The following is a 27,937-nucleotide window of genomic DNA, read 5'->3' as shown; positions in this document are numbered from 1 at the left end:
TCAGCGTTTTGGTGGTCTTTGTGACTCGTCATGCCACATCATCGCCATCATTGACGCCTCAGGGGGCGTTTCATCACCAAGCTTCACCAGGAATAAAGAAGCCAGAGCCAAAGCCAGCGCAGACAGCGCAAGCGGCAGCGCCTTCACGCTTCCGATCAGCTGGTTCTCAATGTCCTTAATGGCGCTGGCAGAAGTGGCGCCCAGCCGACCCCACATGTAGGCGCCAGAGAAGCCGGCACTACGGACCTGGAATATTGACGGAGACCAAATCTATAGCACTATACTCATACATACTAAATGGTCTACACCTAAAAGTACTTCCACGACATTTTTCCTCTAGAGTAATGAGAAATTACCAAAGCCCGGGTTGTCGCTTCCTGTCACACGTTGAAATTTTATATATTAGATGTATTTTTCCTGGATTCATTGTAATAATTTAATGAAGCAAGCAATTTTTTGATGCATTCGTCAGTGAATGTTTGCCATATTTACAGCGGTTGAACAGGATGCCGATAGTCAGGAAATTATTATACAATGTTAATTTTTTCAGATTCCAAGCTAGCATAACACAAGAAAATTAGTCTGGAGCTTATGTATTCATTTATTATCGATACAATTATCATATTTACTATTTATTACCTCTTCTTAAAATTAGTAACCGTAGGGCATTACAACAGGAAGGTTACAAACACAACTAGGTACATGAACAAATTATTTACATCATTTACATCTTAAAAATTATCATTTGATGTCATATATACTCGTACAATGCTCGATGGCAAACTGTTCCAATCTCGAACAGTTCTATCAAAAAGTAATAAGGCAAGTCGTCACCCCTACTAGAAAATTCCCTGATCTTCAAGCAGCGGTCCATCGCTTAGATGTACAGTGGGATGCCTGGATATATTGTTTCTGGTTTATTCCTGTTTTAGAATAATAAATATCACGGAAAATTCTAATCTGACATGCCTTTTACGATCCTTTAGCTCTAGCCGGCAATAGTTACCAAGAACAAATTACCTGCCCTAATTTTGTTTTTTCTCTAATTTATTTATTAGCTCAGATGTACGTTTGTCGCAACAAATACATCCATATTCATGTATTGTGCGTACATGACTGAAATACAGCTGTTTTTAGGTTACTCCGTAAATGACTAAAATTGCACCGCAAGAATCCCAATATTGACGCTGCCTTATTTCCAAGATACTTAACATGCTTCTTCGATCATAAGTCAGAAATAAAAATATGCCTGGATATATAAATTTTTTGCTTAATTTTACAGTAAAGTCGTGAATTCTATACCTATACAGATGATTACCACAGTTTCTTGTGAAGGTGACGTGAACAGACTTATTTACATATAATTACACATGCCAATGCACACACCAGTCTATTATAGTATTTAAATCAGCTTGCAGGATTTGCGAATCAGAAATGACATCTACAACTCTTTAAACAACAAATCATCAGCAAACATCCTAAATGAATGCGGTACAGCAATTGAAATATATCATTAAAATACAACAAAAACAATAGTACTCCCAACACTGAGCGCTCACTTGGGGAGCTCCCGACGTAACTGGTGAATATTGTGAAGATATACCGTTCAGAACAACAGCATGTTTCCGCAATGACAAATATTCGGCAATTTAATCTATTATTTTACCATCCGAGTTAGAAGCTTTAGGAGGCTGTGTAGGACTGTGTAAGTAGACTGTGTGTGATTACATGAAATGCTTTACGGAAATCCAAGAAAGTATAGTCCACAACTTGTTGCTTATCACTTGCCGAGGCTAAATCGTGAATAAACTCGGCCAGCTGTGTATTGCAAGATAAACCACTCCTGAAACTATGTTGGCTGGGGCTTAGGAGCGTATGCTTGGTTAAATGGGTCATAACGGAAATATATCATATAGTTCATGCTCCATAACTTTGCAGGTGATACTAGCTCGGGAAACGGGTCTGTAGTTCTGAACGGAGTTACGCACACCGCTGTTATGTATGGGCACGACTATAAGCTAGCTTCCAATCATCAGGCATGTCGATTTCACTGAGGGACTTCTGGAACAACCGCGTGAAATAAAAGCATAACGCGTCCGCACAATTCCTTATGATAGCGGCAGGAACGTCATCAGTCGCGCATGCTTTATCCTGGTTGACATCTTCGAGTAATTTACGGATACAATTGACACAAAGGTGACCACTGGCATGCAGTCTATTTCAACAGGTAATGCAAAACAGTGAGTGAGCTAGACGGCAAAAACACCGATAACAAATAACGGCTAAAATTGATTAATTGGACTCAATATCATGAATAGTTCTTTCATTGTATTATATGTCATAACAGAATATTGCAGGGAGAGGCCTTCGTCTGCAATGGACACAAATACAGACTGATGATATATATATATATATATATATATATATATATATATATATATACATGTGTGTGTGTGTGTGCGTGTGTGTGTGCGTGTGTGTGTGTGTGTGTGTGTGTGTGTGTGCGTGCGTGCGTGCGTGCGTGCGCGCGTGCGTGAAGCAACGAAATCACAGGAGCCGGCACAGAAATAGTTCAATACATAGGAGTATGTAGGAATAACATATAACAGGACTTTACTAACGTTTCGGGCGGGGTCTGGCCTTCAGCAAGACCTTCATCTTGATGTAGGGCGGACCCCGGCCGAAACGTCCGTAATGTCCGGTTATATGATTTTCCTACGTGTCTATTTGTTGAGCTATATATATATATATATATATATATATATATATATATATAAACCAATGGGATCAATGTATTACCGCGCATGAAATGGGTGAGCTTTACTACGGACTAAGCCTTCAAAATAACTGGCCAAACTTCCTCTATGGACAGAGCATCCGGAGTTAGTAGCCAGGATACGTCTGGTGTTCACCGAGGATAACACTTTTGGCACCAGTGTTTGTAATTGCACTAATCGAAGTTAGTCATGAAGTGCTTGTGTTAGGACAAATTTCATTTCGTGTTACGGCAATACATATGTACCTTCTCTTCAAGGTAATTCAGCACACGCTAATAATTACATTTCAATAAAGATACATATTGTTACCAAGCGCTGCTCGAGACGAAGCTGAGGAAAGTACGGAAGATGACGACGCTCTCTGATGTCGCGCGGATTGGTTTAGCAATCTTGTATGTTTTGTATGGCAGTGGCCGCATTGAAAATATCCCTGGAAATATATTTTAAACCTCTTTCCCCGTAACAATATATTCAAACTCTTAGACTGGGAAAGCTTAGAAGTGACGATCAACGGCGAATATCTCAGCAACCTCCGGTTTGCAGATGGCGTTGTCCTATTCAGCAAGAACGGGGACAAAAAACGACAAATGAGTGAGGACCTTAACCGAGAAAGTGCAAAAGTGCGGTTGAAGATTATTATGCAGAAGACAAAGATTATGTTCAATAGCCTGGCAAAAGTTGAGAATTCAGGATCGCCAGTCAGCCTCTAGAGTCTGTAAAGGAGTACGTTTATCTAGGTCAATTACTCACAGGGGACCCTGATGATGAAAAGGAAATTTACAGAAGGATAAAATTGAGTTGGAGTGCATACGGCAGGCATTGCGAAATCCTTACTGGGAGCTTACCACTGTCGTTGAAAAGAAATGTTTACAATCATTGCATTCTACCTGTGCTGACATAGGGGGCAGAAACTTGGAGGTTAAGAAAGAATCTTGACAACAAGTCAAGAACTGCAGAAAGTGCGATGGGACTTAAAATATTAGGCCTAGCGTTAGGAGACAGGAAGAGAGCAGTGTGGATCGAACAGCAAACGGGGAAGCCGTTCGGCAGGCCATGTAATGCGCAGGATGGATAACCGGTGAACCATTAGAGTTGCAGAATGTATAGCAAGAAAAGGAAAGCGCAGTCGAGGATAGCAGAAAGCTAGGTGGGGTGATGAACTTAGGAAATTTGCAGGCGCAAGTTGGAATCGGCTAGCGCAAGACCGTGATAATTGGAGATCGCAGGGAGAGGCCTTCGTCCTGCAGTGGACATAAATATAGGCTGATGATGATGATATGAAAAGGAGTAGGCCACGGAAGAAGTGCTTAATCATTTAAAATAAACGCTGAGTCACGATTCAAACACTATTAGAGACTTATCAAAAGCAAAGTACAATGAACTTTCCGCACTTCTGTCGGGAACATCTCGACCGTGTGCACGCATAGCACGACGTAGGTGATGTTCAGCAGCAGCTTCATCCACATGATGAGTACAGCTGGTGGCAGCGACAGGTCAAATGCCACCAGTGCAGCCTGGACCGCTAGGGCTATAGCCACCGTGGACATCACCATGACTGTAGTGGCCAGGCGGTCGTGGTACTTCACCAGGAAGTAGGCGACCGCCATTGCCGGCGCATTTCCGGCCACCACGACCCATTTGGCAAGCTCGTAGGTGTGGCTCACAGACTTCTCATCGGTTGCCACTCCGCCATAGTAGATAAGGTACAATGTGAACCTGCGACGAGCGACACTTGAAAAATATATAGTTGTCCTGAGTAAGCACCTGAAACACCTGTAAACATCTAGAAGGAAATCGTAAACTATTTCAACGTTTTATAACAAGCTCTACACCGACACTAAAGCGAGTGCTTATTATTGCGATAGCAATGATATGGACACCCCAGACGCATTTCCGCCGTCGTCGCCGTCGCCGTGATGTTCCGCATAAAGTCAAAATACGATAACATCATGGCCGTGTGTGCGAGAGAAAGCGTGTGAAGGTGAGCCGATCATGGTGGCTCGATCTCACTCGCGCAAGGGAGCAAAGTGCTTTGGCGGCGGCTTCGTATGACATGGTTGAGCGTGGCCGCTTGGGCCCTATTGTGAAATCGCTTTGCGATGGAGACAGAGTCTAGATGCACCGATGTCTGATAGCTTTGTGTGTGCTGTGTTCTTGCTGCGTTGTTCACGTTGAAGCGAGGATCATCACGAAATTCAATTCGCTCACTGGTGCTGCCGTGCTTCCTCACGCCAGCGTACTCGCAGCGAGTGTCCGTGCTCGTCGAGTGAGATGTGTTTATATTTGCCTGTGTGGCGCGTGACATCATGCTTGGTAATTTAGTTAGTAATCCAATGTTTGCGAGTTTATACGGCCGATAAATCTGCTATAATCTGCTTTTCCGGCGAAAGTGCGACTTTTTTTTGGCTGTGAGTAGCACTGACAATTGGGCGAGTTGGTACGGATGCATGGCCTCAGAACGGCGCAACAAGGAAGACGACTGTGTTCAAAAACAAGGAACAAGGAAGGCTCCTTGTGTGGGAAGAAGGAAGGTGTGTTAGTATATTACCCCTCTACGTTACCTAAAAATAAGCTGTTATGGCGAAGGCACTTTTGGCAAGCCAGAAAAGACTAAAGAAGGACAGGCTGATAGCGCGCTACCTAGATGTTCCCACACCAGCCGCTCCCTGATGTCATGAATTCAGAAGTAAACTGGGTGGGCCTAGCAAAATTCTAATCTTTAAATACAGGCTTTATTGGGTAAAGTCTATAACAAAGTAAATAACTTAGGAAGACTCGAACTTTTCTGAGAAACAGCCTAAATACGTAAATACACTGTAAATTCCTCACGGCACGCTCACGTGGTACTCTGCAGCTTCGGCGCTAACTTCAAAAAATGAAACTTGCCTACAATTTCTCTTGTATTCCACCCATTGCTATGATATCAAAAAATAGAGTTCTCCACAAATACTTTGTCATCCTAAATCAATCAGCCTTTGAGGCTGCTCGCTTGATTTGTTTGCACATACTATAGCGTAACAAGCTGGCCTAAATAGCCCATTATACTTGCTTGCAAGCAGTGACTTATAAAGGAGTTGTTGTTCGTCGGCCCTATATTACACCACTGGCAAAGCACAGGTACCAAATGTTAAACGTAGAAAAAGATCCATTGAAGAAAAATCTAACGTAGTCACGCGTACCTCAATGTTTCTGAAAATGAGCTCACCTATGCCTCTATTCCCTTTTCATTGATGAAGCCAATATGCCCTAATTTCAAGCTGACATATGATGTGCTCAGGATGCGTAAGTTGCAGTTGACTTGGAGAATATCTGATGAGGTCGGCTTGATGAGGCCAAGAATTTTTTTTTAACAGCGAAACTTTTGAGGGCTTAGTCTTCGATGGTCGCATCCGGATGTGGAAATAAGCTCTCATTGGTCGTATGCTGTATGTGCGAGGGAAAGCGCGCGAGGGACCCGCGCCTTCACGGCGAGCGAACGCACGGCGGAGAGCAAACGCGACTTCTTCCGTCACGCTAAAGGTCATGAGGGGACCGGAGGGCGGGAGGGGAGGCGGCGTGTAGCTGCGGCACAAAATGCGTATCTAGCGATCGGTTGCAAGGGGAACTGGCGACTCGATCTCCCATGCGAAAGGATATTAGCGGGAAGGCAGCACGGGAGGGAGGGGTTGCGGCTTCTGCTTTGCGAGCTACTTGTACTTTGCGCGGCGCCAGGCAGTCGCGCGCACCGTATCTTGAAAGCGATCTGCAACACGGCTCCTACCTGTGTATGCGCTGTGCTTGCGCCGCTAAGTTTCCATTGAAGCGATAAACAGCATGAACCGTCGCCCGCTGCTGCTGGCGCGCTTGCTCACGCCAGCGTTTTGACAGTGGTTTTGTGCGGTCACAGAAAGAACGCGCAGAATTGTTTTGCAAGCGTTCGCACCGAACGCGCGCGGCGTTGTTGACGTGTTCATGAAGAGCTTGTCAACCTTTGCCGTGCACCTAATGGCGCTGTACCGTAGCGACCATTAGTCCATGGTCCTCGTGGTCACTAAATAAATGAAAACCACCGGATCATATATATATATATATATATATATATATATTCATTCTTTATTAGTTCAAATAACCAAATACACCATCACATCTTAATAGTCATAATTGGAGATACATAATTTCCACCATGGTACAGTTTCGCTGGTCTTCCATCTCCACCCCAGTGGAAGGGCTGACAGTTTTTTCAGGCTCAGTCTACTACGTTTTCGAATATTTTAAATGTTACGTCAAGCTTTTCGGACTTGTTACCTCAGAAGTGCCACGCTGCTGTCCAAAGCCCCGTCTGGTAGCGACGCAATGACGCATATCATCACGTTGGCGTGACTGTGAAAAATTACACCACGAGGAGGTCAACCTTGTCGGATTTATTACCTAGGAAGTGCCACGCTGCAGTACAATGCCGCGCCTGGTAGCGAGGCAATCACACATATTTTCACGTTGGCGTGGTTGTGAAAATTTTGACCATGAGTGAGTCTAAAAACTATGTCTTTATTGAGTAAACCTGTGCGCACTAAAACATGTTACACTTTAGCAAACGATTGTGTCGAGGACATCCATCGACAGTCGAAATCTGATCTGCGTGCCGAGCACGATGGATATTTATACTTTACATACAGAAGGTTCCAGCGTAATGGCTGGTGCTCGTGTACTTTGCTTAAAATATAATCCTATCGCGTCGCGCATAGAATATGATTACACATAGTTCGGCAGCAACGTAGCCAACAGATAGAATGCGAAATGCGAAAACAGCCGTGTACTTAGATTTAGGTGCGCATTAAAGAACCCCAGGTGGTCCAAATTTCCGGAGTCTCCCACTACGGCGTGTCTCATAATCAGATCGTGGTTTTGGCACGTAAAACCCCATAATTTAATTTAACATATAGCATGAACGATAACACTCGATAGAGTGCCGATGTATGCATGCTTGTAATGCGCTGAGCGATAGCTGTATGTTGTTAGCGGGTGCAAAGCGGACCCCAGAAAGACGACAAGCAAGTGTGCGTGTCAATGTATGCATCTATATATATATATATATATATATATATATGTGTGTGTGTGTGTGTGTGTGTGTGTGTGTGTGTGTGTATGTGTGTGCGTGCTTAGCGCATGTTGCCTCCAGTTGCCTCTCCCTCTTAATGCTATTATTCAGTACTCCAATTGTAATACAATGTGATGATAAAGGAGCCTCTAAATATGAATCGCATTGCTTGATTCGCACTTAGTGGGTCGATAGCGGCGTGCATCCTATTTGGATGTTTGTTCTTTTCAGTAACGTTACCCCAAGTTGGACGATACAGAAGACTCACCAGGCGACGCTTAGCACAAAACTTCGGCGAGCCAAACCGCCGAACATAAAAGTAGCTGCAAGCGAGCGCTTGGTAGCCTCCAGAAAGGAAGCGGCTCGACCAGGAGGGCGTTTCAGCATGGCTGCGTGGCGGATGGCGTCGATGCGCATGCGCACCCGGTCCGTGTCCTCGTCGTTGAATCGCGCCGCGTACAGAGCCACGCGCTCGGCGTCTTCAAAGCGCAGGCTGACGAGCAGCCAATGGGGCGATTCCTCGACCAGACACGCCGTGACCAGAAGGAATGCCGACGGCAGCAGTATCAACAAGTTGAAGATGACCCAGCCCTGCGAGGTTCGAATAAAGCTTAACTGGTATAGGAAGCGCCTAGACGCCAAATGCGCGTGCCTACCCAGGAAACATCTTGGCAAAGGCCATAGAGTTCTCTAGCAAAAATCATAAGAATGTGTATGTCCACTAGCGTCTACGAAAGATGCAAACCTGGCGTTTTATCCAGAATATTGGTTAGTAGATAAATGTGCCTAAACTTCCTCCTTGTGGCTTCTAACGGCTTTGTGAACCTGCAAACTGATCCTATTCAACAAAATATTGCGTTACAAATGACGAAATTTGCAGTGGTTATGCGAACTTCGGGTTAATAAGAGCCGATAAATTGTAGTAGTCAAAGGCACGAGAGCGCCCGTCGCAACAAACACTCATATCAGACAAATCTATGTACTAACCATCATTCCCCTGGTAGCTCAGTGGTCACAGTGACCAAGTCTACTGTAATAAATTTGATTGGAGACTTTATGGCATTCACCATGATCATTGTGCCTTCTGAAGTGACAAAGCAACAATAAGACTAAAGAAAGACGAAGCACCCGCAGTAGTATTAACACAAAATATTCATTTCAAGGAAGTCGCATTCTAACTTCACCAGCCGGACAAAAATGGAGCGGGACCACTAATGTTATGAATTTCTCACTGGAGAGCCGTTTCGATATAAAATAATACGCATGAAGCGTTCCCAAAGAAAGGGATAAAAAAAGGCACGGTTCCCAAGAAGCTTGTTCCTGCGGAAGGTTCGAATAGCTTACACAAGTGGCGTATTGCGCAAGAATGCTTTCTAATAGCCGAGATATCACGCTAAATAAGTCTCACTTCCCCGACTTCGACCGATAGTCCGCAACTTTTCTTATCACTGACACCGTGGAAATCACCGATGTGTGCACTGAGAGATAGAAATAGAATGTAAATAAACTTTAGTCATGCACCCGGTTGCATCTCAAATCACGATATGATTATGAGGGACGCCGTAGTGAGGTGCTCCGGGTTAATTTCAACCACCTCAGACTCTTTAGCGCGCACCCAATACGTGGCAGACGGGCGTTCTTGTATTTCACCTCCATTGAAATGCAGCCACCGCGGCCGGGATGTATACCGCGGCCTCAGGCTTTAGTAGAATAACGCCAATACCACAACGCCCCAATGGCGGGTGACCTCATTCTCTGCAACTGCAGTAGGCGCTCGACGAGTACATCACCATTCTCTAAAGAACAAGCCTTTATCTAACACACACAAAATTGCTCCGCTCGGCAGCACCATCGTCTGTTGTTAACTTCGAGTACTCCTGCAGATGTTACCACTTCATCCCGAGTGTGCGCCCACAATGTCAACACAAGTTAACAAAAGTAGAAGCGAGACAACAGCGGTCATGTCGTTTGCTAGGACAGAAGTTACTGAGTATTTAGCATAATATTATTGGCAGCAAGCAAAATGCAAACAAAGCTTTTACTGAATTGTTAGCGGCTCCAGCTCCTAAAGCACTTTTACACAAATGCATCATTTCGTATCGCAGGGGCAGTGGGAAGTCTTTACGACGTCAAAACGTTCATTAAGTCTCCGCACATATTTCTGAAAGAAGCGGAGTTCGTTGCCTTGCACCTCCACATATACAGATATTTAGACCAATAGACATGTTACACAGGTTTAACGGCACCCAGAATGACTCGAATCAAGCTCTCTATTGTCGTAGTCAGTCGTCAACTAATGCTGTTCCCTTCAGTCTGGCGGCAACTTGTAGAATTTCTACAAGTTATAAAATACGAGAATGAAGAGAAACGTATAAGCGAAATTGGCGCCAGTATTGTACTGCACTCGACACAACGTTTCGTCCAATGCAGAAGTTTTCTGGCATGCCTTGGTGTGGAAGCATCAGCACATCAATTCAGTAAATAAGAGATTCTGCTTCTCGAAACTTTGATCCAGTGAGCTGGATAATACGTCAAGCACCATTGTCGCTGCTTACTAAAATCAAGCTCTTAAATGTACTCTGAAGTAGGCTTACTAACAATATATGTAGAAAAAGGCGTTATGAGCCCCTGAGAAGTGATTAGATGCATTCAGTGTGGCCACCTTCTATTCATTGGCCTTGAAGATTCGTGAATAGACGCTGTCCCACGAGGTTGCACTTTCATACATAAGCTTTCACAACGTAATACCAATTAACAGCTTTGAGAAAGTATAATAAACATGTTGCATGTAAGATGAAAGGAATGTGGGTGCGTATTAATATTATAATAGAACGTTTCGCTCGTTGGCGTTTCCATATTCTCTCGCGACAATGTGCTGGGTATATACTTTTCCTTCATGATATTCGTCTGTCTCTGTAGGATGAAAGTTTAGCGTATGTATTGGCATGTGCCCAAAAACGGTCATGTGATACCAACATTGCCTTAGATCATGTTGGGCTACGTAATTTTGCTGTACGACATTTTTTTGTCACTTTTCTCTAGTGGGCTGACTATGACAATGTGTTTAGTATAGTTTCGGAGACGTTGTGCATTATTTACACTTTGCCTGGTTAGGAAGCACAAAAATTTCGGAGACGCGGTTTCTTGCATTTGAACACATTGTCAGCTATGTCACAACACACATGAATGAAGGTTTGCCTATGTCACTTTAAAGCGATAATGTTCTGATGATAACTTTTTCGAACGAAGCCGACACGTTTGCTCGTAGACATCCTGCGCCTCCTTCTGAAGTGAAAACAGCTGATGTACCGCAGAAAAAGTATTAGGGGTGAGTGTAGCTATTTTAACCAACGGCGGTTCGGTTCTTGCAACCTGTATTGTAGTGCTCTGATTGAAAATACCTGCATGCGACATGGCCCGGTTAAGCTGTCAAACCGGAGAACTACTATATGGAAACGCTAAAGATTGTTCAAATAAGCAAGAAAGCGTCAGAAAGAGTGTGATAAATACCCGCAAAAATGCGTACCTTAATTACAATGGCTAGGCCGGCGACGTATATGGGCGCCAGAAGCGTCGGCCAACAGATGGCCAATGCGCAGTACGGGCCTCGCGGTCCAGGCTGCGTGCTCTCGAAGAGCAGAATGAACGATGTCACTTCTATGGCGCTGCAGGCAGCCGATGACAAACAGCGTAAAATTCCGTAGGCCACCAGGGAGCTTGCTAGGCAAGTAGCCACGCCCGAGCCTATCACCACTGCCAAGGCCGTAAGGAGAACCAGACGGCGACCAAAGATGTCCGACACTATGCCCACGCATGGTATGGCCAAGACGCTGGCTGCAATGGCAGAACAGTCAGCGAGATCAACTCAGCGGCCGCCTGAGTTATAGGTGAGCCAACAAGCTCTTAACGTGTTTTTGAAGAAGATCGTGATTAGAGCTATAATATCTTTGCCACTTCTGCTTCAAAGATTCACACCACTGGACTCAAGAGTAATCCACACTTCTATCTCCTGCATTCCAGCAGTCTGCTTCTACCCGTGGCGTCGTTCCTCCCAACTCGTAAGCATTCGACCTCCTCTTCTGTTCGTGACGGCTTTACCAGCACCGATACACCAAGCCGAATCCCCCGTGATAGTTATCTGCATACCTGGATACTCAATAAACAATCAGTTACCGCCCCAGTCGATACTCTCCCTTCAATCGTGGGCCGCTCGCCCTTCTCTAGCGCCATTCACATATCGTAAAGGCCCGCGAAAAGCGTATGCCCCATTACGGTGATCCGTATCGCGTCGTGAGTCAAGTGGCGAACTTGACCTAAGATATAGCTTCCTTCACATCCCCATTCGTGTCTTTGGCCATACTTATTGGACTTATACAGATAATCGGGCTGAATCCCCATCAATCGGACCCGTACAATTTACCTTAGGCAGCATAAACCTTTCGAAAGCAGAAAAGAAGCTTTTTTGTCTTATTTTTGTGCCGTCGTATGAGGTCCTGTACTCCGAGCTTTACAACCTGTAGTGTGTAGGCTGACTTCCTTTATGTCGGAAATATTTTTCTTATAGTACAGGGAGACACTCCAGGTGAATGTCCGCCGTCTTATTCGCCGTAGCCATGACGTTCCGTATAAATTACACCCGCGAGAAGATCCTATCGCCCGCCGCGGTCCTGATGATGTAGGTGTGCGGGAAATCATGACAGGGTGAGCCTACAACGGTGGTGGTTTGATGGCCACCGTTTCCCTCGCTCGTCCCGTGTTGTTCGCGCAAAGGGAGGGGGGGGGAGGGTAACCCGCGTCCCTTTTTTACCCCTGCCGTTGTTACGTCAGGCACGCCTGAGTGTGGCATTGCGCGGTACTTGTGGTAACCTGTTGCGGGTGCATAGTTAGGATGAGCTGAGATGGCTTGTAGCTTCGAGTATGCTGCGTTATCGCGCGCCAAGAGTTGAAGGCCGCGTAATATAAAGTTTGGAGACAAGTTCAAGTTCGAGGCAGCATAAAGAGTTTGCTCGCCGCTACTGCCGCTCCTGCTCACACCCGCGTTACTACAGCGAGCGTCCGCGATCATCGACCAAGATAAGCTCATGCTGGCTGTGCGCGCGATAGTCACCGTGCTTGCCAATTGAATTGGTGGGCTAAGTTTACTTCAATTTTTAACGGCTCATAGAACTGCGACTCTTACGTCGTTTAGTTGATCAATACATTCCCATTGCAATATTGTCGCGAACGAAACAACAGAGCCAGCCAGAAGTCCACGTCTTTACTGGAGCCAGACCAAAAAGAAGAACGTTCTCTTCTTCTTCCAACCCCCAAGCGTGTACGTGCCACAGCAGATGGCTCATATGTGACAGCATGTGCCATTACCCCCTCTCCTAAAGAAGCATCGCCTCGATGCTGTAAATGAGGGTAAAAATATATATATAAAAATTAGTGTGACAAAATAAACGAAAGAAATGTGTCCTAACGCGAAAGAACAATCTGCTGCTGTGAAAGAAGGAACAAAAGTAAAAAAAAAAACAGAACACAACGAAAGCGAACAAAAAAAAAGAACGGCGTAAGTCGTCAATGTAGTATAGTCACTCGACGGTCGAGTCACGGCGCGAAAAATATGGTTTTAGTCTTAAAACATGAACCACTTCAGTTTGAGGAAGCCGACGGGCGTTTCTTGGGGTGCCTTCTGGGAGAACCTCGTAGGTAACGTCACTGCGTCGCCGTACAATCTTGTAGGGACCGAAGTAGCGACGCAGCAACTTTTCTGACCGGCCCCTCTGTCGGATGGGGGTCCACACCCAGACTTCATCGCCAGAATAGTAGGCAACCTGTCGGTGGCGAAGGTTGTAGCGCCGTGCGTCTGCGGTTTGGCGACACTGAATACGGCATCGCGCGAGTTGACGGGCCTCCTCGGTGCGCTGGGCGAACATGGCCGCATCCGTGTGAAACATTCCCAAGTTGTCGGGAAGGAGCATGGCGTCGAGCATCGTGGTGACCTCTTGACCGTGCACTAAGCGAAAAGGTGTGAAGCCTGTACTTTCTTGAATTGCGGTATTGTACGCAAAAGTGACGTAAGGAAGGATATCGTCCCAGTTCTTGTGGTCAATGGCCACATAAATTGACAGCATATCCGCGATTGTCTTGTTCAGGCGTTCAGTCAGTCCATTTGTTTGGGGGTGATAAGCCGTCGTTTTGCGATGTGCAGTGCCACTTAGCCTCAAGACTTCCTGTAACGTCTCGGCGGTGAAAGCCGTCCCACGATCGGTAATGACGACTGCTGGCACTCCGTGACGGAGGACAATGCTGTGCACGAAAAAATAGGCGATGTCTGCTGCGGTAGCTTTTGGGAGTGCCTTTGTTTCGCAGTACCGTGTTAGGTAATCGGTAGAAACCACAATCCACCGATTTCCGGACGAAGACGTGGGTAATGATCCCAGCAAGTCCATACCAATCTGATGAAATGGCCTATGCGGTATTGCTACTGGTTGTAGCAGTGCTGCTGGCCGCACAGGTGGAGTCTTACGTCGTTGGAAGTCGCGACATGTGCGAACGTACTGCTTCACAGTCTTTGCGAGACGTGGCCAGTAGTAAGAGCGGCGAATTCGTTCCCACGTGCGTGCGTACCCTAGGGGCGCAATCTTGTACGCGTTCCAAGATGGAACGGAGGCGGTTCGTTCCATCGAGCCGCACACGATTGGTCAATTTGAACCGTGAGGCACACACGATTGGTCAATTTGAACCGTGACGATCAAATTGACCAATCGTGTGCGGCTCGATGGAACGGACCACCTCCGTTCCATTATGGAACGCGTACAAGATCGCGCCCCAGGTGTCCGGACGATGGTTCGTCGGGACAGGCACGTAAAATATCGTCACGAAGCGAGGTCGGCCTTCCCGGAAAGGACGCCATCCCGGAAACAAGAGGAGGCTAGCGCGCGTGGGAAACTTCGAGGAAGATTTGACGTGCGCCCGTCCAGGTAGTCAATGAGAGGACCGAGCTCCAAGTCGTCGCGCTGTTGTTGAGCCATGTCTGTTCCTGATACGGCAAAAGAAAACTGTCGTCCTCTTCAAGGTCAACGGGGGCACTTCCGACTGGTGCACGTGAGAGACAGTGAGCGTCGGTGTGTTTGCGTCCTGACTTGTGAACGATGGTGACGTCAAATTCTTGCAGTCGAAGTTTCCATCGCGCCAGGTGACCTGAGGGATCTTTGAGATTCACGAGCCAGCAAAGCGAATAGTTGTCGCTGACTACTGTGAATGGGCGACCGTACAAGTATGGCCGAAACTTTGTTATGGCCCACACAACGGCTAAGCATTCTTTTTCCGTGTCAGAGTAGTTTTTCTCGGCAGCGGATAACGTTCGGCTCGCATAGGCAATCACACGCTCTATGTCATTTTGCCACTGAACCAAGACAGCTCCAAGGCCGACGTTGCTGGCGTCTGTGTGCAACTCCGGGTCAGCGGTCTCGTCAAATGACCGAGTAAAGGTGGGGCCTGAAGAAGGTTTCGGAGGGTATCGAACGCGAGGCACTGATCCTGACCCCAACCAAACGGGATGCCTTCCTTCGTAAGTTGGTTGAGGGGTTGAGCGATTTTAGAGACATTTTTGACAAAGCGTCGGTAGTACGCACAGAGCCCCAGAGATCATAGTAGATCGTGCTTATTTGCTGGCACGGGAAATGCGGTGACGGCGCTCGTTTTCTATGGGTCTGGGCGGATGCCGGCATGGCTCACAACGTGACCTAAAAGCTTCAATTCTTCGTATCCAAAATGACATTTTTCGGGTTTTAGAGAAAGTCCAGCTGTTCGAATTGCCTGAAGAACTGTCTGAAGGCGCTGGACGTGCTGTGCAAACGTGTCCGAAAAGACCACCACGTCGTCGAGGTAAACGAGACACGATTGCCATTTCAGCCCAGAGAGAAGCGTGTCCACCATTCTTTGAAAAGTAGCTGACGCTGAGCATAGCCCAAAAGGAAGCACCTTGAACTCGTAGAGGCCGTCAGGAGTAATAAAAGCGGTCTTTTCACGATCACGCGCGTCAACGGATATTTCCCAGTAGCCACTGCGTAAATCCATGGAAGAAAAGTAGCGAGCGTTGCGCATACGATCCAAGGAGTCATCTATTCGGGGCAGGGGGTAAACGTCTTTCTTCGTGATCTTATGTAATTTTCGATAATCCACGCAAAAGCGCAAGGTACCATTTTTCTTCTTTACTAACACAACTGGCGAAGCCCAGGGACTGGTCGATGGCTGGATGACGTCATCTTTAAGCATCTGCTGAACTTGAAGTATAGCGTCTTGTTCCTTTTGCGATACCATATAGGCATGTTGTCGAACGGGCCTTTCGGTAGGTTCGGTAATGATACGATGCTGGGCAAGCGGCGTCTGGTTAACCTTCGTCGTTGTAGCGAAACAATCTCGAAAAGAATCGAGTACGTCCAGAAGCCTTTCTCGTTCTGGTGGTAGGCTCTGGTTCACATCGAGACTGCTCGCAAACGCCTTGGCAGAATAGTCACACGTCGAAAGAGCAGCTAATACTGGTGGACCGTTGACGTCGGCAATTTCCGAAAAGTATGCAATCGCGGTGCGTCTTGCAAGATGACGATATTCCTCACTGAAGTTCGTGACCAGCAGGTGAGCCTGCCTGTTTCGAGGCTGGAATAACTCCTCTGGCAAGACAAATTTGCCTCCGCAATTACAGCGTGGGGAACGTCCTGCTCACATTCGACACCAACAAAGAGGCTGCTGCGAGGGGGCAGAGTCACGGATTCATCGGACACACGTAGCGCGGTCTTCGGTACTTGGGTGATGATGTCAGCTTCAGAAGGAAAGGGGTCCTCGAACGACACCAGCAACTCATGTAAGTCAATGATTGCGCTGTATTCACAAAGAAAGTTCATTCCAAGGATTATTGGGCGGGAGCACACAGGTAATACGAGGAAAGACCCCGTGAACGTCGACGCACGGATTCGAATACGTGCCGTGCACATTCCAGTTGGCATCACCAGATGGCCACCTGCCGTGCGTAACTGGGGCCCTTGCCATGGCGTGGTGACTTTCCTCAATTTAGATGCCAGTGCGCCGCTCATAACTGAATAATCGGCTCCGGTGTCGACGAGGGCAGTGACAGCATGATTATCAACAACTACGGCGATGTCGGCAGAAATAATCTTAGTATTGTCGGAAAATAAAGAGAAACCGGAACAATCGTCGTCGGGTCCTTGCGTCGAGGGAGGTTATTGGAATGTTCGTTGGAAAGCGACTTCACCCCCAGAAGTCGCGGTTCCTAGTTTCCCCTGTCGGGACTCGGTGAGCGGTTCCTTGGGGGAGCGTAAGACGACGAGGGCAAGCTAGGTGACACGGACCGGCGAAGGGATGGTGATCGCGATTGGCGGCGCTGAACAGTCGATGGAATTCGCTGGCCCGTCAGATACGCTTCGATTTCGCGGGGACGCTCACCGTAACGTGGGCACCGCGCGCCGGGATGGAAGCCGCGGAGACCTAGCTGGCGGTACTGGCAGTCGCGGTACACGTGACCCGCTTCGCCACAGTGGTAGCATAGCGGACGGTTATCCGACGAGCGCCATACACTTGCGTTATAGTAGCGCTCTGTCTTGAGTGATCAGGTGGTCGATACGTAGGTACGCTCGGATACCTTGAGCCGGATAGCGGATGCGAAGAGGTGTCTGGGAACAGATGTGTAGCCTGGTCCACTGTACGCATGATGAGATTTGTAGATGGTGGCGCAGGAGCCCTCAATGCCGCTGCATATGTTAGCACAGGGACCTCAGGTCTTGGTGGTGCGAGTGGTTGCATCGCCTGTCTGATTTCACTCCGGATGACGTCCGAAAGTGCTGTCATGGGTGGTTGGGGTCCCACTGGTGCCACTGCTTGGAGTTTCCGCAGGTTCGTCACGCACAACGCTTCGTATGAAGTCTGCGAGGGCCTGCTTCTCGCTGTCGAACCCAAGAGAGCACGCAGTAGCCGTGATGTCGTGGCGTTCGTACTGTGACGACCAGCTGCTGGAGAGTACGCTCCATCGTGGTTGCCTCACTCACGAACTCGGCCACAGTTGTTGGTGGATTGCGTACGAGTCCGGCGAAAAGCTGTTCCTTGACTCCACGCATTAAATGTCACGCCTTCTTTTCCTCGGGCATTGCAGGGTCTGCGCGTCTGAAAAGACGAAGCATGTCCTCGACAAACATCGAGACTCTCTCGTTGGGCCGCTGGTTCTAGAAGAGATGGCTTGTTCAGCTCTCTCCTTTCTTTCGGCGTTGCGGTACGCAACGCGGAGCTGTCGGCTAAACTCGTGCCATGTCGCAAAGGAACCCTCATGGTTCTCATACCATGTCTTCGCAGAGTCTTCTAGCGCGAAGTAAACTCTCCGCAGCTTGCGAACATCATCCCACTCGTTGATGCTGGCAACCCGATCGAAGTGGTCCAGCCAGTCTTCAACATCTTCAAAAGTGTCTCCGTGGAACGGTCTGGGTGTCTGTGGCGCGTGAAAAACATGCGGGAGAGAATACTGGGCATCGTGGGTTTGGCTCGCCTGGTTTGTAGTGGTCGTTGACATTGTTGTTTCTAGTCTCGACGACAAGGGAACTAATTCGGGTGGCAGTCCTTGCAGGCGGCGGCTGCATTTTGCTGTGGGAGCTGTGGCTGTCTGTGAGGTGCTACCAGTGACGGCGGAAACTTGGGAGCGAAGGTGCATTTTACCCAGCACTTCCACCAGTAGTGTGGCGGGCGAAACAACAGAGCCAGCCAGACGTCCACGTCTTTACTGGAACCAGACCAAAAAGAAGAACGTTCTCTTCTTCTTCCAACCCCCAAGCGTGTACGTGCCACAGCAGATGGCTCATATGTGACGGCATGTGCCAATATAAATGCCAAAATTTTCTGGTGAAACTGAAAATAAAACAAGACAGAGAGCCCTTTCAGGCGCAATATAAAATTATTAGATTGTGAACAGAAAAAAAGTGTAAGAGGTAAACTGCAAAACTAAATAAGAAACCCCACCAGTCGTTCAATTTACCTTGGAACCTGACAAACAAGAACAACGTGTCATAATGCTGCGCCACTTTGAATATGGTACACCCTACCTAGTTTCTTACTGTCAAAACGAGAAAATTGTTTCGACGCTAGTCTTTACATTTCGCAAGTCGTTAACCTAGCTGAGCTTTCACTTCGAAACACGCACTGACGCCTCTTTGGAACAGTAAGCATGCTGTTATCATCGAAATGTAGTCTGTGAAGCGGTGGAAAGTTGATTTTATTTAAAATATCTATTTCAGTAAGAAATCCTAGACATCCGACAATGGTGACCGCGGACATTCCACGGGTGGTTATACCAATTTTCATACATGTATCTTGATATTTTCAACCATGACCACGCCTGTCATTTGTGTGCCCCAGACAATCTCGCAACGCGAACATGTGTGCATGAGTGTTTATTTAGAGAGAGTATCAATTTCTCGTCGAAGTGCCGATACTTACACACATACTCGATGTAGACATACGCGTATATTCACGCTTCATTGTTAAAGTACCCACTGCACCTTGTCTGCTCGGCGTCCCGACAGAAACGTCACGGCAGAAACCTTTTGACGCAACGGCAGTATTCTTTATTGACGCGACAGAAACCTTCCGTTTCGATATCACTAACTGTTTTCGTCGGGTCATAAAATGGCGATTTCAAAGGCCTCTACAAGAAATGCTTCTGCCGCGGCATCACGGCTTCTGTCGTAAAGCTAGATTTGTCTGTCGCAACAAAAAAAAATTCTGTCTTACGACAGGAGCGTTAGTAGTCACGAGAGCAATTTATGCTGTCCTTTTCATTTTGGCTACCTCGGATTCGCAACACGGTGGTATCTGTGCTATGGCGCCAAAGTGAAGACAACAAACAACGGATGGACTTGATTCTTGAGCGCACACTTCGCTGGACGTATTTTTATCGTTAGTGAATACCCCAGGGTAGATTTAATGCAACGTATCAATATTTAGTGAAGTAAGTAATTTGATCAAAAATTGCATTACGGTATGAGCTTGAAAAGGTTAACAAGGAGCAGTTTAAACATGAGAACGAGAGCCCTACATTCAGGATGTGTACTGTAGGTTTAGACGACCGCAACTTGTGTACAGCAGCCTATTCTCAAAATTGAGTGTTGAGAGAAGCTTCCTCTCTAGAGCCATAGTGTGCCACTGCAGTTAACTTGTCCAATAAATTTGATGGCGGCGAAATGCAAAAACGCCTGTGTGGTCGAAGCCCAGGTGGTCGAAATTTATCCGGAGCCCTCCATTACGGCGTGCCTCATAATCAGAAGTGACTGGGGCACATAAAATCCCAGAAAGAAGAACTAGTCTAATAAAGCGCGTTTAATAAAAATTATTATAAGCTTTTTGATACATATAATGAAACTGACTCAAACGGATAACAACTTCCACAGCATATAAAATATTATGTTTAGAAAGGTGACATGCACAGGCTAGTTCTTACATCATTAAAATGCTCAACTAATACGAAACATAAGGGATGAAAAGAAGACCTCGGCAACACGATCGTTAACTTATAGCCTTTTTCAGATAGGCTTTTATGGTCTTGGGCGAAGCAAGGGGTTAATCGCCCAAAAGCGATCCTTCTGTACGTTCGCGGTTCTTTCTATGTTTACTTTACCCCGGTCATTGTCATTATTATTGTTATTGTAGGCTCGTGTTTTGTCTGCATCTACGGTGAAAACAAAAATACAGTAATCACGGTTTCTCGCGCATGCGCAACGGTATGCTGAGGGGGCGGACTATCTTTCTTGTAATTTTATTTGTAAGTTCGCGCTCGTGCTGTGCATGTTTCCTTTCGGTCTCGTGCGTTTCAGGCAATTTAATTTTTCGATCATTACTAGCTTCAAATCAAACCCAATATCTTGCGGTTCAAAACCTTGTGACCCAAGTGCCAGGCCAGGCGCCACTTATGTACGCTGTTTTGGTGAGTCTGAATATAGGCGGCATCACAACAGGCAACAGTAGAACGAAAGGCAAGAACACCAGTGTCCCGTGCTTTTTTTTTTTGTACGTTGACGTTTATACCGAAAGCTCCAGTCATGTAGCCTCTTATAAACCACTGTGTGTATTTGTAAACACACGCCCCATAATTTTTTTCGTCTCCCTGACGCACACTCCCTGCCATTTCCTGAATGGTAAACGCGCAGTTGCACATCGCATTATAATTATTTCCTTGCCAATCGCATCGCCTTCCTCTGAATTGTTGTAGTTTGCGTCGCCTTCACCCTAGAAAACGCATCGTGTGCCATTCAACATGGCCCGAAAATGTTACTAGATCTGAGCGAATGTAAATAAAAGGAAGCGCACCTCCCGTGTAGGCTGCTTTCACCAGATCCCTGTAGCCCGACTTGTTGCAGACGATGTCCCAGCGGGCCACAGCGTTCCTTCCCGGTGTGCCAAGTGCGTAGACGAAACTCTCGCAAGGCACCTCGCTGGCGTTGGTTCTGTCTGCCGCCACGGGGGGCTGCGCGCTGGCTTCGAGGTGGTCCCCCACTGTGGTTTCCAGAGTGAAACGGCGTTGTCGCTAGTTGGGAAACAGGCGCAACAAGTGGGTCGTAACGCTGGCACTGTTTGAAGCCGCCTTTTGTGTCACGTGGTATGGCGGCGTTCTTCCACTGCTCCTCAGATACGTTGGCGAACTGCTCCGGAGGCGCGCACCAGTGCTCTGCAGGCTCGAAATCGATGAATAGTGTGAAGCTGTAGGAGTAGGCGAGCATGGTTGCCAGCTGCGTTGCAGAGAAAGAAATGAGAATCGCAGCACACGTGGTAAGCTTGAAGCATGAGAATATTGCAATGTTATGAGCCTCAGCGTTGTTAGGCATGCTTATTTTTTTTTGGGGGGGGGGGGGGGGAGGGGGGGGGGAAGGGGGGGGGTATGGTCATCCGCTTAATCTGTGCCAACTAATTTCGGCTATCACACAGCGCGAAACCAAAACTGGGAAGTCGCAGAGGACTGGAGCCACGCCCTTCGAGCTGACGCTCTGCTTACGTCACCAAGCACCGGGCAGCGGGCAACCAGTAAACTGCGGCTCCCTACTCCTCGCTGTCGCAGCACGCTGGCTGCACGTTGCTGGGCGACTTCAATATATGTCGTATCGAGGGGCGCGGTAATGCGACAGCGGCTGCCTTAGAGCTTCGCTTTGGCGCCGTCTGATAGCCTAATTTCGGCGTGCCACCGTTCAACTGGTTCCAAAAGTTGATATGGCTTGCATAGGAAAGCTGGCTTCCATTTCACACTGGTGATGAGCCCGCTGACACTAAAAGTTCAAAAGTTATTAAATTTTGATAATAAGCGACTAATTAACGCATGTCACGCCTCAATCCGTGGTCAACACCACTGACGGCATGTCGGATCCGGAGAAACCGTTCTTTTATTTAGAAATGCTATTTTTAAGTATTACAAGCTGATCCGTTACGACGTGAACCGATTTCGGAGATTGAGAATTGGATAAACGGGGCTAACTTCTAAGGCGATACGGTGCCACATACAGTATTAAAGGCCACACAAGAAGGATGGAGAAACTCTCGCGCCATCGCATTGTCACTGTTTAGGCAAATTGTTGCTGTGAAACGTGACACACGCGCTGACCGTCTCCGGTAACTGGCTTGAACAAGCGAAAGAAAGTGTATTGGTTGGTATGGACTTGCGCCACGGATATGTCCGTTTGCTAATGGATAGAGCAATAGGCTAATGCGCTGGGGAACTCATGTTCAAATTGTACCGTTGGATACGCAGCTTTTTTTTTTATTGAAGATGCGTCACATAGGAGCGACAGAAATCTGCCTACTACATACCGCCGAGTAAGAATACATGAATCCTTAGCAATACTTCTTGGTAGTGCTCCTGAGCTAACAGAAAGACTGCGATGGCCAGAACAGGTTATTATAAGTCCCATTAGCACCCATCTCATTAGTTAGATAAGCATTATAGCATGTAGTAACACACCGTATCGCCGCCGCTAACGCGCGATGTGAGAATCTCGCTGCGCCCCGCAATGGCAAATAACACGACAGAGTATATATTATTGCAATCACGGCTCCCTATTTGAAACTCCATAGCATTTCTAATATCCTAGCTGCAACTTCGATGCAATAGTTTATCATCAAGCGGCCGCACTGGACACAGTGTTGTCTATTGTGGATGCCGTGCTATCACTTCACCATAATTCAGCGACATACTCCTTGTGTAACTTTCCAAATCAATTCTAGCGAATTGGCCAGAAATGGGCACACACCAATTTCACGTATGGATTACCGAATTTACCAGTTTAGTGACATACTCAGTGGCACCTACGCAGTGACCCGAATTGTCCTACCATGCCCGACACCAGCCAGCACATACCTAGCAGCACAAGTTAGTTGAGAGAATGGGTCACTGGGTGAAGGAAGGTTAGACACAGACACGCCGCAAAGTCCCTAATGTTGCGAAAGGTACGCGTGGTTTTCATGCACCAAGCAGGTAAAAGTCACATTTCGGAGGCGCACCTCACAAACAATACACTTCAATTGCAGCTACTGCAGTCTGCTACTGCAGCTACTGCAATGAAAATAGCGATCGAAGGCGACCACCTCTTTAGGAAACGCGTTTCATTTCAGAAATTGTTTAGGTGACAAAGAATTTCAGCGCCTTACAAACATGCCTATTCCCCAACGCATTCCCCAACGCAAATTTCAAGAGAAAGTGGACAGAAAACATATAGGGAGCTACTACCAGTTTCCTACAACTCCCTACACAAAGGCCAAATGTGTCCCCTTATTCATACTTTAAAAAAAAGTTGGCGGTGCATGAACACAAGCACGAGTGCACTCAGTCACACCCACATAGAGAAAGAGGTGCGAGAGATATGATGGAAAGGCACGTTGTGGAATGCTGCGGATAGGGGGTACATATTAGCATTGGGCATGGGGAGGGCCGCGCATGCCTGACGGACATTTCTGTTTTTCTTTGTTTGGAGTTACAGAAACTTTTGAGAGGCCACGCTGATGGTCATACACCCCCGCTTCATTACATCACACCCATACTGTGACCATCGCTCGCCTCCTAGTTCCGCCAAATGCTTTCCATTCCATTCTTTGCACAAGTGGGTTGGACAGATGAGTTTTGTGATTGTGGGCAAACTGCTTTTTATACAAAGTCTATGTATGTATCTTTACAAAATAAATATTATAAATAAATAAGTAAATAAATAAATAACAGGGTGAAGTATTAAACAACAACGTAACACAACGCCGAGAAGAATCGAATAAATCATGTTGAAAACAAAAATATCACATTGTAAACGTGGTATACATAATATACTATCTATAACCGCAATTAAACCTAAAAATGTTCGAAAAAATATTGATTAGTTCGCCTAACATGCAGACAAATTTGCAAAAATGTTTCTTGCGAGTTCGGTGTGCACGTCAGTCAACCTATGCTCTGAATAACTCCCTATAGGAAGGTGTGTTGAATTTTTTTATTGTGATAGCAATTATATGGACACTCCAAAGCGTATTTCTGCCGTCGTCGTCGCCGTCGCCGTGAGGTTCCGTATGATGTCAACGGCGATGAAATCATCGCCGCGCTGCGGACGCTGTATGTGCGAGTGAAAGGGCGCGAGGGACACGCGCTTTCACGGGGAGCGAACGCATGTCGGAGACCAAACGAGCGTTCTGCGCTGTGCTCCCTGAAGAGCTGCAGAATTAAGCGTCTCTTTCCCCCTTTAAAATCAGCATATATAAAGAGCGAACGCGACTTCTTCCATCGCGCGAAAGGCCTGGGGGGGGGGGGGGGGACGGGAGGGAGGAGAGGCGACGTTTAGCTGCGGCACCAAATGCGTATTTACATAAAAACCTTCCGCGGCGACAAGGTGGATAACTTTTCCGACGCTGCTCGACGAGTGTCCCATTCTGATCTCGTCGAAAACCTCCGAGCCGCCCCCAGAGGCACCGGCAACAGTCATCAACGCCGCGCGCCTTCGGTGCGAACGCGGGCAAAACACCGACGGCGTCGACAACAGTTCTGCGCGTTCCTGGTGCTGCTGCATGTCCAATGTTTATGCAGCTGATAAAACTACTAGCCTTACTCCGTATAGCTCTCTACTAATTTGCTATCGCAATTGATGCTTCGCCTTTCGGGTGAAACTGCGACAACTTTTATTAGAAATTACTCTAAAGCTTCTCTGGCGTATAGCTTGTGGAGAATCCTAATGTTAAAATGGTGGCCTTACATTTTTCAAACGAGTGGCTTGGCGCGTTCACATGTTTCGAAGGGGGAAAGCAGCGGTATAGATTTCACATTTGATTTGTGGTGATTAAAGCGTAGCCTAAAAGGAGTTCCGGTTGGTCCGATGTATTGTGCGCGGCAATTGGTGCATTCGAAGGGTGTTTCAGCAAACACTCAAGCTTTTTAAAGGTTGCCTGTGGCGGGTGGCAAAATTCTAGTTCATGAGCTGGTCAACTCAAGGCAGACATTACTTGCACAAAAAATTGAAAATATGTTTTATTATTTCACTAATTAGGCTTTATGGCGATAGCAATTATATGGACACTCCAAGCGGACTTCTGCCGTCGGCGTCGCCGTGAGGTTCCGTATAAAGTCCAATGGCGATGAAATCGTCGCCATGCACCGTATGCTCTATGTGCGAGTGAAAGCGCACGAGGGACGTGCGCTCTCACGGGGAGGGAACACATGGCGGAGAAGAAACGCGACTTCTTTTGTCGCGCAAAAGGCCCTGGCGGGACCGGTGGGAAGGAGGGGACGCGAAGTTTAGCTGCAGCACCAAATGCGTAACGCTTTTATGTAAAATAAAAACGTTGCGGAAGCGAGTAGGTGGTACAGACTTCCGACGCTGCTCGGCGAGCGTCCCGTTCTGATGTCGTCAAAAACATCCGAGCCACCGCCAGAGGCACCGGCAACAGTCACCAAAGCCGCGTGCGTTCGGTGCGAACGTGGGAAAAATGCCGACGGCGTCCACAACAGTTCTGCTACATATCCAAGTTTATGCAGCTGTTAAAACTACTATCCTTACTCCGTATAGCTCTCTACTAATTTGCTAACGCAATTGATGCTTCGCCTTTCTGGTGAAACTGGGACAATTTTTAAACTAATTACCTTATGGCCCATGTCAAACTTGCAACCGTAAAGATCGCAAGGTATATCGATTCCGAAAGTTTGCGTAGAAATGCATTGGGCGTTCCAGTTACTTTTATGCTCCATTGTAAAGAAAATACGTTTTGTTAAGAAAGTATCTGAAAACAAAGAACACTTGTGACAGTGAATGTGACATGTGCTTTGTCTGCCCATTTTACTGTGACCCATTAGTAGGAAACGTCTCGTAAGGTTAAGTAGGTAAGCATATCTATTTATTAACAAGCACATTTACAGGGTCTGTCCGAAAATTAATGTCAGTGACTATATTGTAGAGCGACTATACGTGACAGCGCGCTAGGACCGGTTGGAATTGGTGGAGAGGGTAGTTAGCTTACACCATGCGCGGTCGCTCAGTCGTCCACGATCATCTGGACGTAAGGACAGGCTTCTCCATGAACTTTGTTTTCATTTCCGGTGCAAGCCGTAATGCAGCGCTCGTAGGAATAAAGGATTGTCATCGAGTTTGGTGTGAAACTCGGCAAGACAGCAGTGTAATCTTTTCCTGTGATAAAGACGGCCTTTGGTGACAATTGTGACTGTGACTGCCCTGCCCATCGACGTTGCGCTACCCCGCACCTCCACCAATTCTGAGGGTGTTTATTTGGCAGAGCTCGGAGGAGCGCATCGTCGACGGGCAGGGCAGTCACAGCTTCCAAGCACGAGAACCGTTGCTGAGCGAGAGCGCTCGACCCACTAGCGTTTAGAGCCAGCACCCCCCCCCCCCCCCCCGCCTTCCTCCTGACCCACTTCCCGGGCCGCTATTTTGTAGCGATGCCTTTAAAGTAATAATGCCTGTTCGCGCTTATCGCACTTTGTCAGTGGTCAGAGCGACGGTCCGCTCACGATATCAACGTTCATAACGCGAGCGGACCATCGCTCTGACCACTGATAGAGCGCGATAAGCGCGAAAAGGCATTATGACATTAAATGCATCGCTACAAAATACCGGCCCTGGTCCAATAAATGGTGCCAACCGTTCCACAGCCACCCTACAGTCCTGACGTGTCTCTCATAGCTTCCGTTTTGTTTCAACGCTTGAAAATTTCCACGAAAGGACTTCATTTCCGGACAAATGACAAATTCATAGAAGCTTGCACCAAGGCTCTAAATGACATTCTTAAGGAGGACTACCGTGACTCCTTCGATGCTTGAAAATCTCGCTAGAAGCAATGTAGCGCCACAGGAGGAGCCTATTTTGAAACCTTTTATGGTGTTGTACCGATATGATCAATAATGTTATTTTAATCTACCCACTGACATTACTTTTCGGGCATACCCTGTATATCTTTATTTGCTGCACTTCTGGCAATAATTTATTTGTATTCAGGTCAGTCTAGAAAATTACTATTTGCACATTGCTAGCAAACCTTTATGGTTAGACATGGCATCCTGCTGAGTGCCGATCATATGAAACACCATAGAAAGCACACATCTGTGCTTACATGGGCAGCGTATGCCGAAAACCGTTCCCAACAGTGGACTCAATTTCAAATACCCTGACTAGCAGTTGAATGCGGTAGGTCAAGGGAAATAGTTTTTGTATATACGTGTGCTTTTTTCGGAGCGAATGCAAGTGCCCGCTACCTACACCTACTTACTCTGGAAGATTCGAATACGTTCTTCCAGCCTCACCTGCGCGCAGAGGAGCATAGTCTTCTGGAATCGGCCGTGCCCAAACGCGGACTTGCTCTCCACCGGGGTCTCTGATGGCGTCGGGTTGCCGGTGTCGTCCGCAAGCCGTGTCGCAGTCAGACGGGACGACGTGATGACGGAACCGGCACTGCCCGGCATGTGGCTCCGCCCTTCCGATTCTGGCTGCGATGACTTGGGCACATCACTTTTGGCGGCAGGTTTGATACTCTTGGTTGATCGGGAAACTGACCCGGGAAGAGCTGCAGGGGGCTTCGCCAT

General features: G+C 47.2%; 1 protein-coding gene across 1 annotated transcript; it reads right to left on the bottom strand.

The window, feature by feature from the left end:
• Positions 1-27,937, bottom strand: LOC119463534 (solute carrier family 22 member 8). Its single transcript, XM_049655261.1, has 6 exons — positions 27,659-27,937; positions 21,320-21,617; positions 11,378-11,685; positions 8,120-8,442; positions 4,169-4,493; positions 1-246 (listed from the first exon to the last, which is right to left on the bottom strand). Exons 1-6 carry the CDS (start codon positions 27,935-27,937, stop codon positions 1-3), a joined length of 1,779 nt encoding a protein of 592 aa, XP_049511218.1.

Source organism: Dermacentor silvarum, chromosome 9 (assembly GCF_013339745.2).
Source record: "Dermacentor silvarum isolate Dsil-2018 chromosome 9, BIME_Dsil_1.4, whole genome shotgun sequence".
NCBI lineage: Eukaryota > Metazoa > Arthropoda > Arachnida > Ixodida > Ixodidae > Dermacentor > Dermacentor silvarum.
The sequence above is the reverse complement of the archived record's forward strand: the minus strand, read 5'-3'. Positions and strand labels throughout refer to the sequence as shown.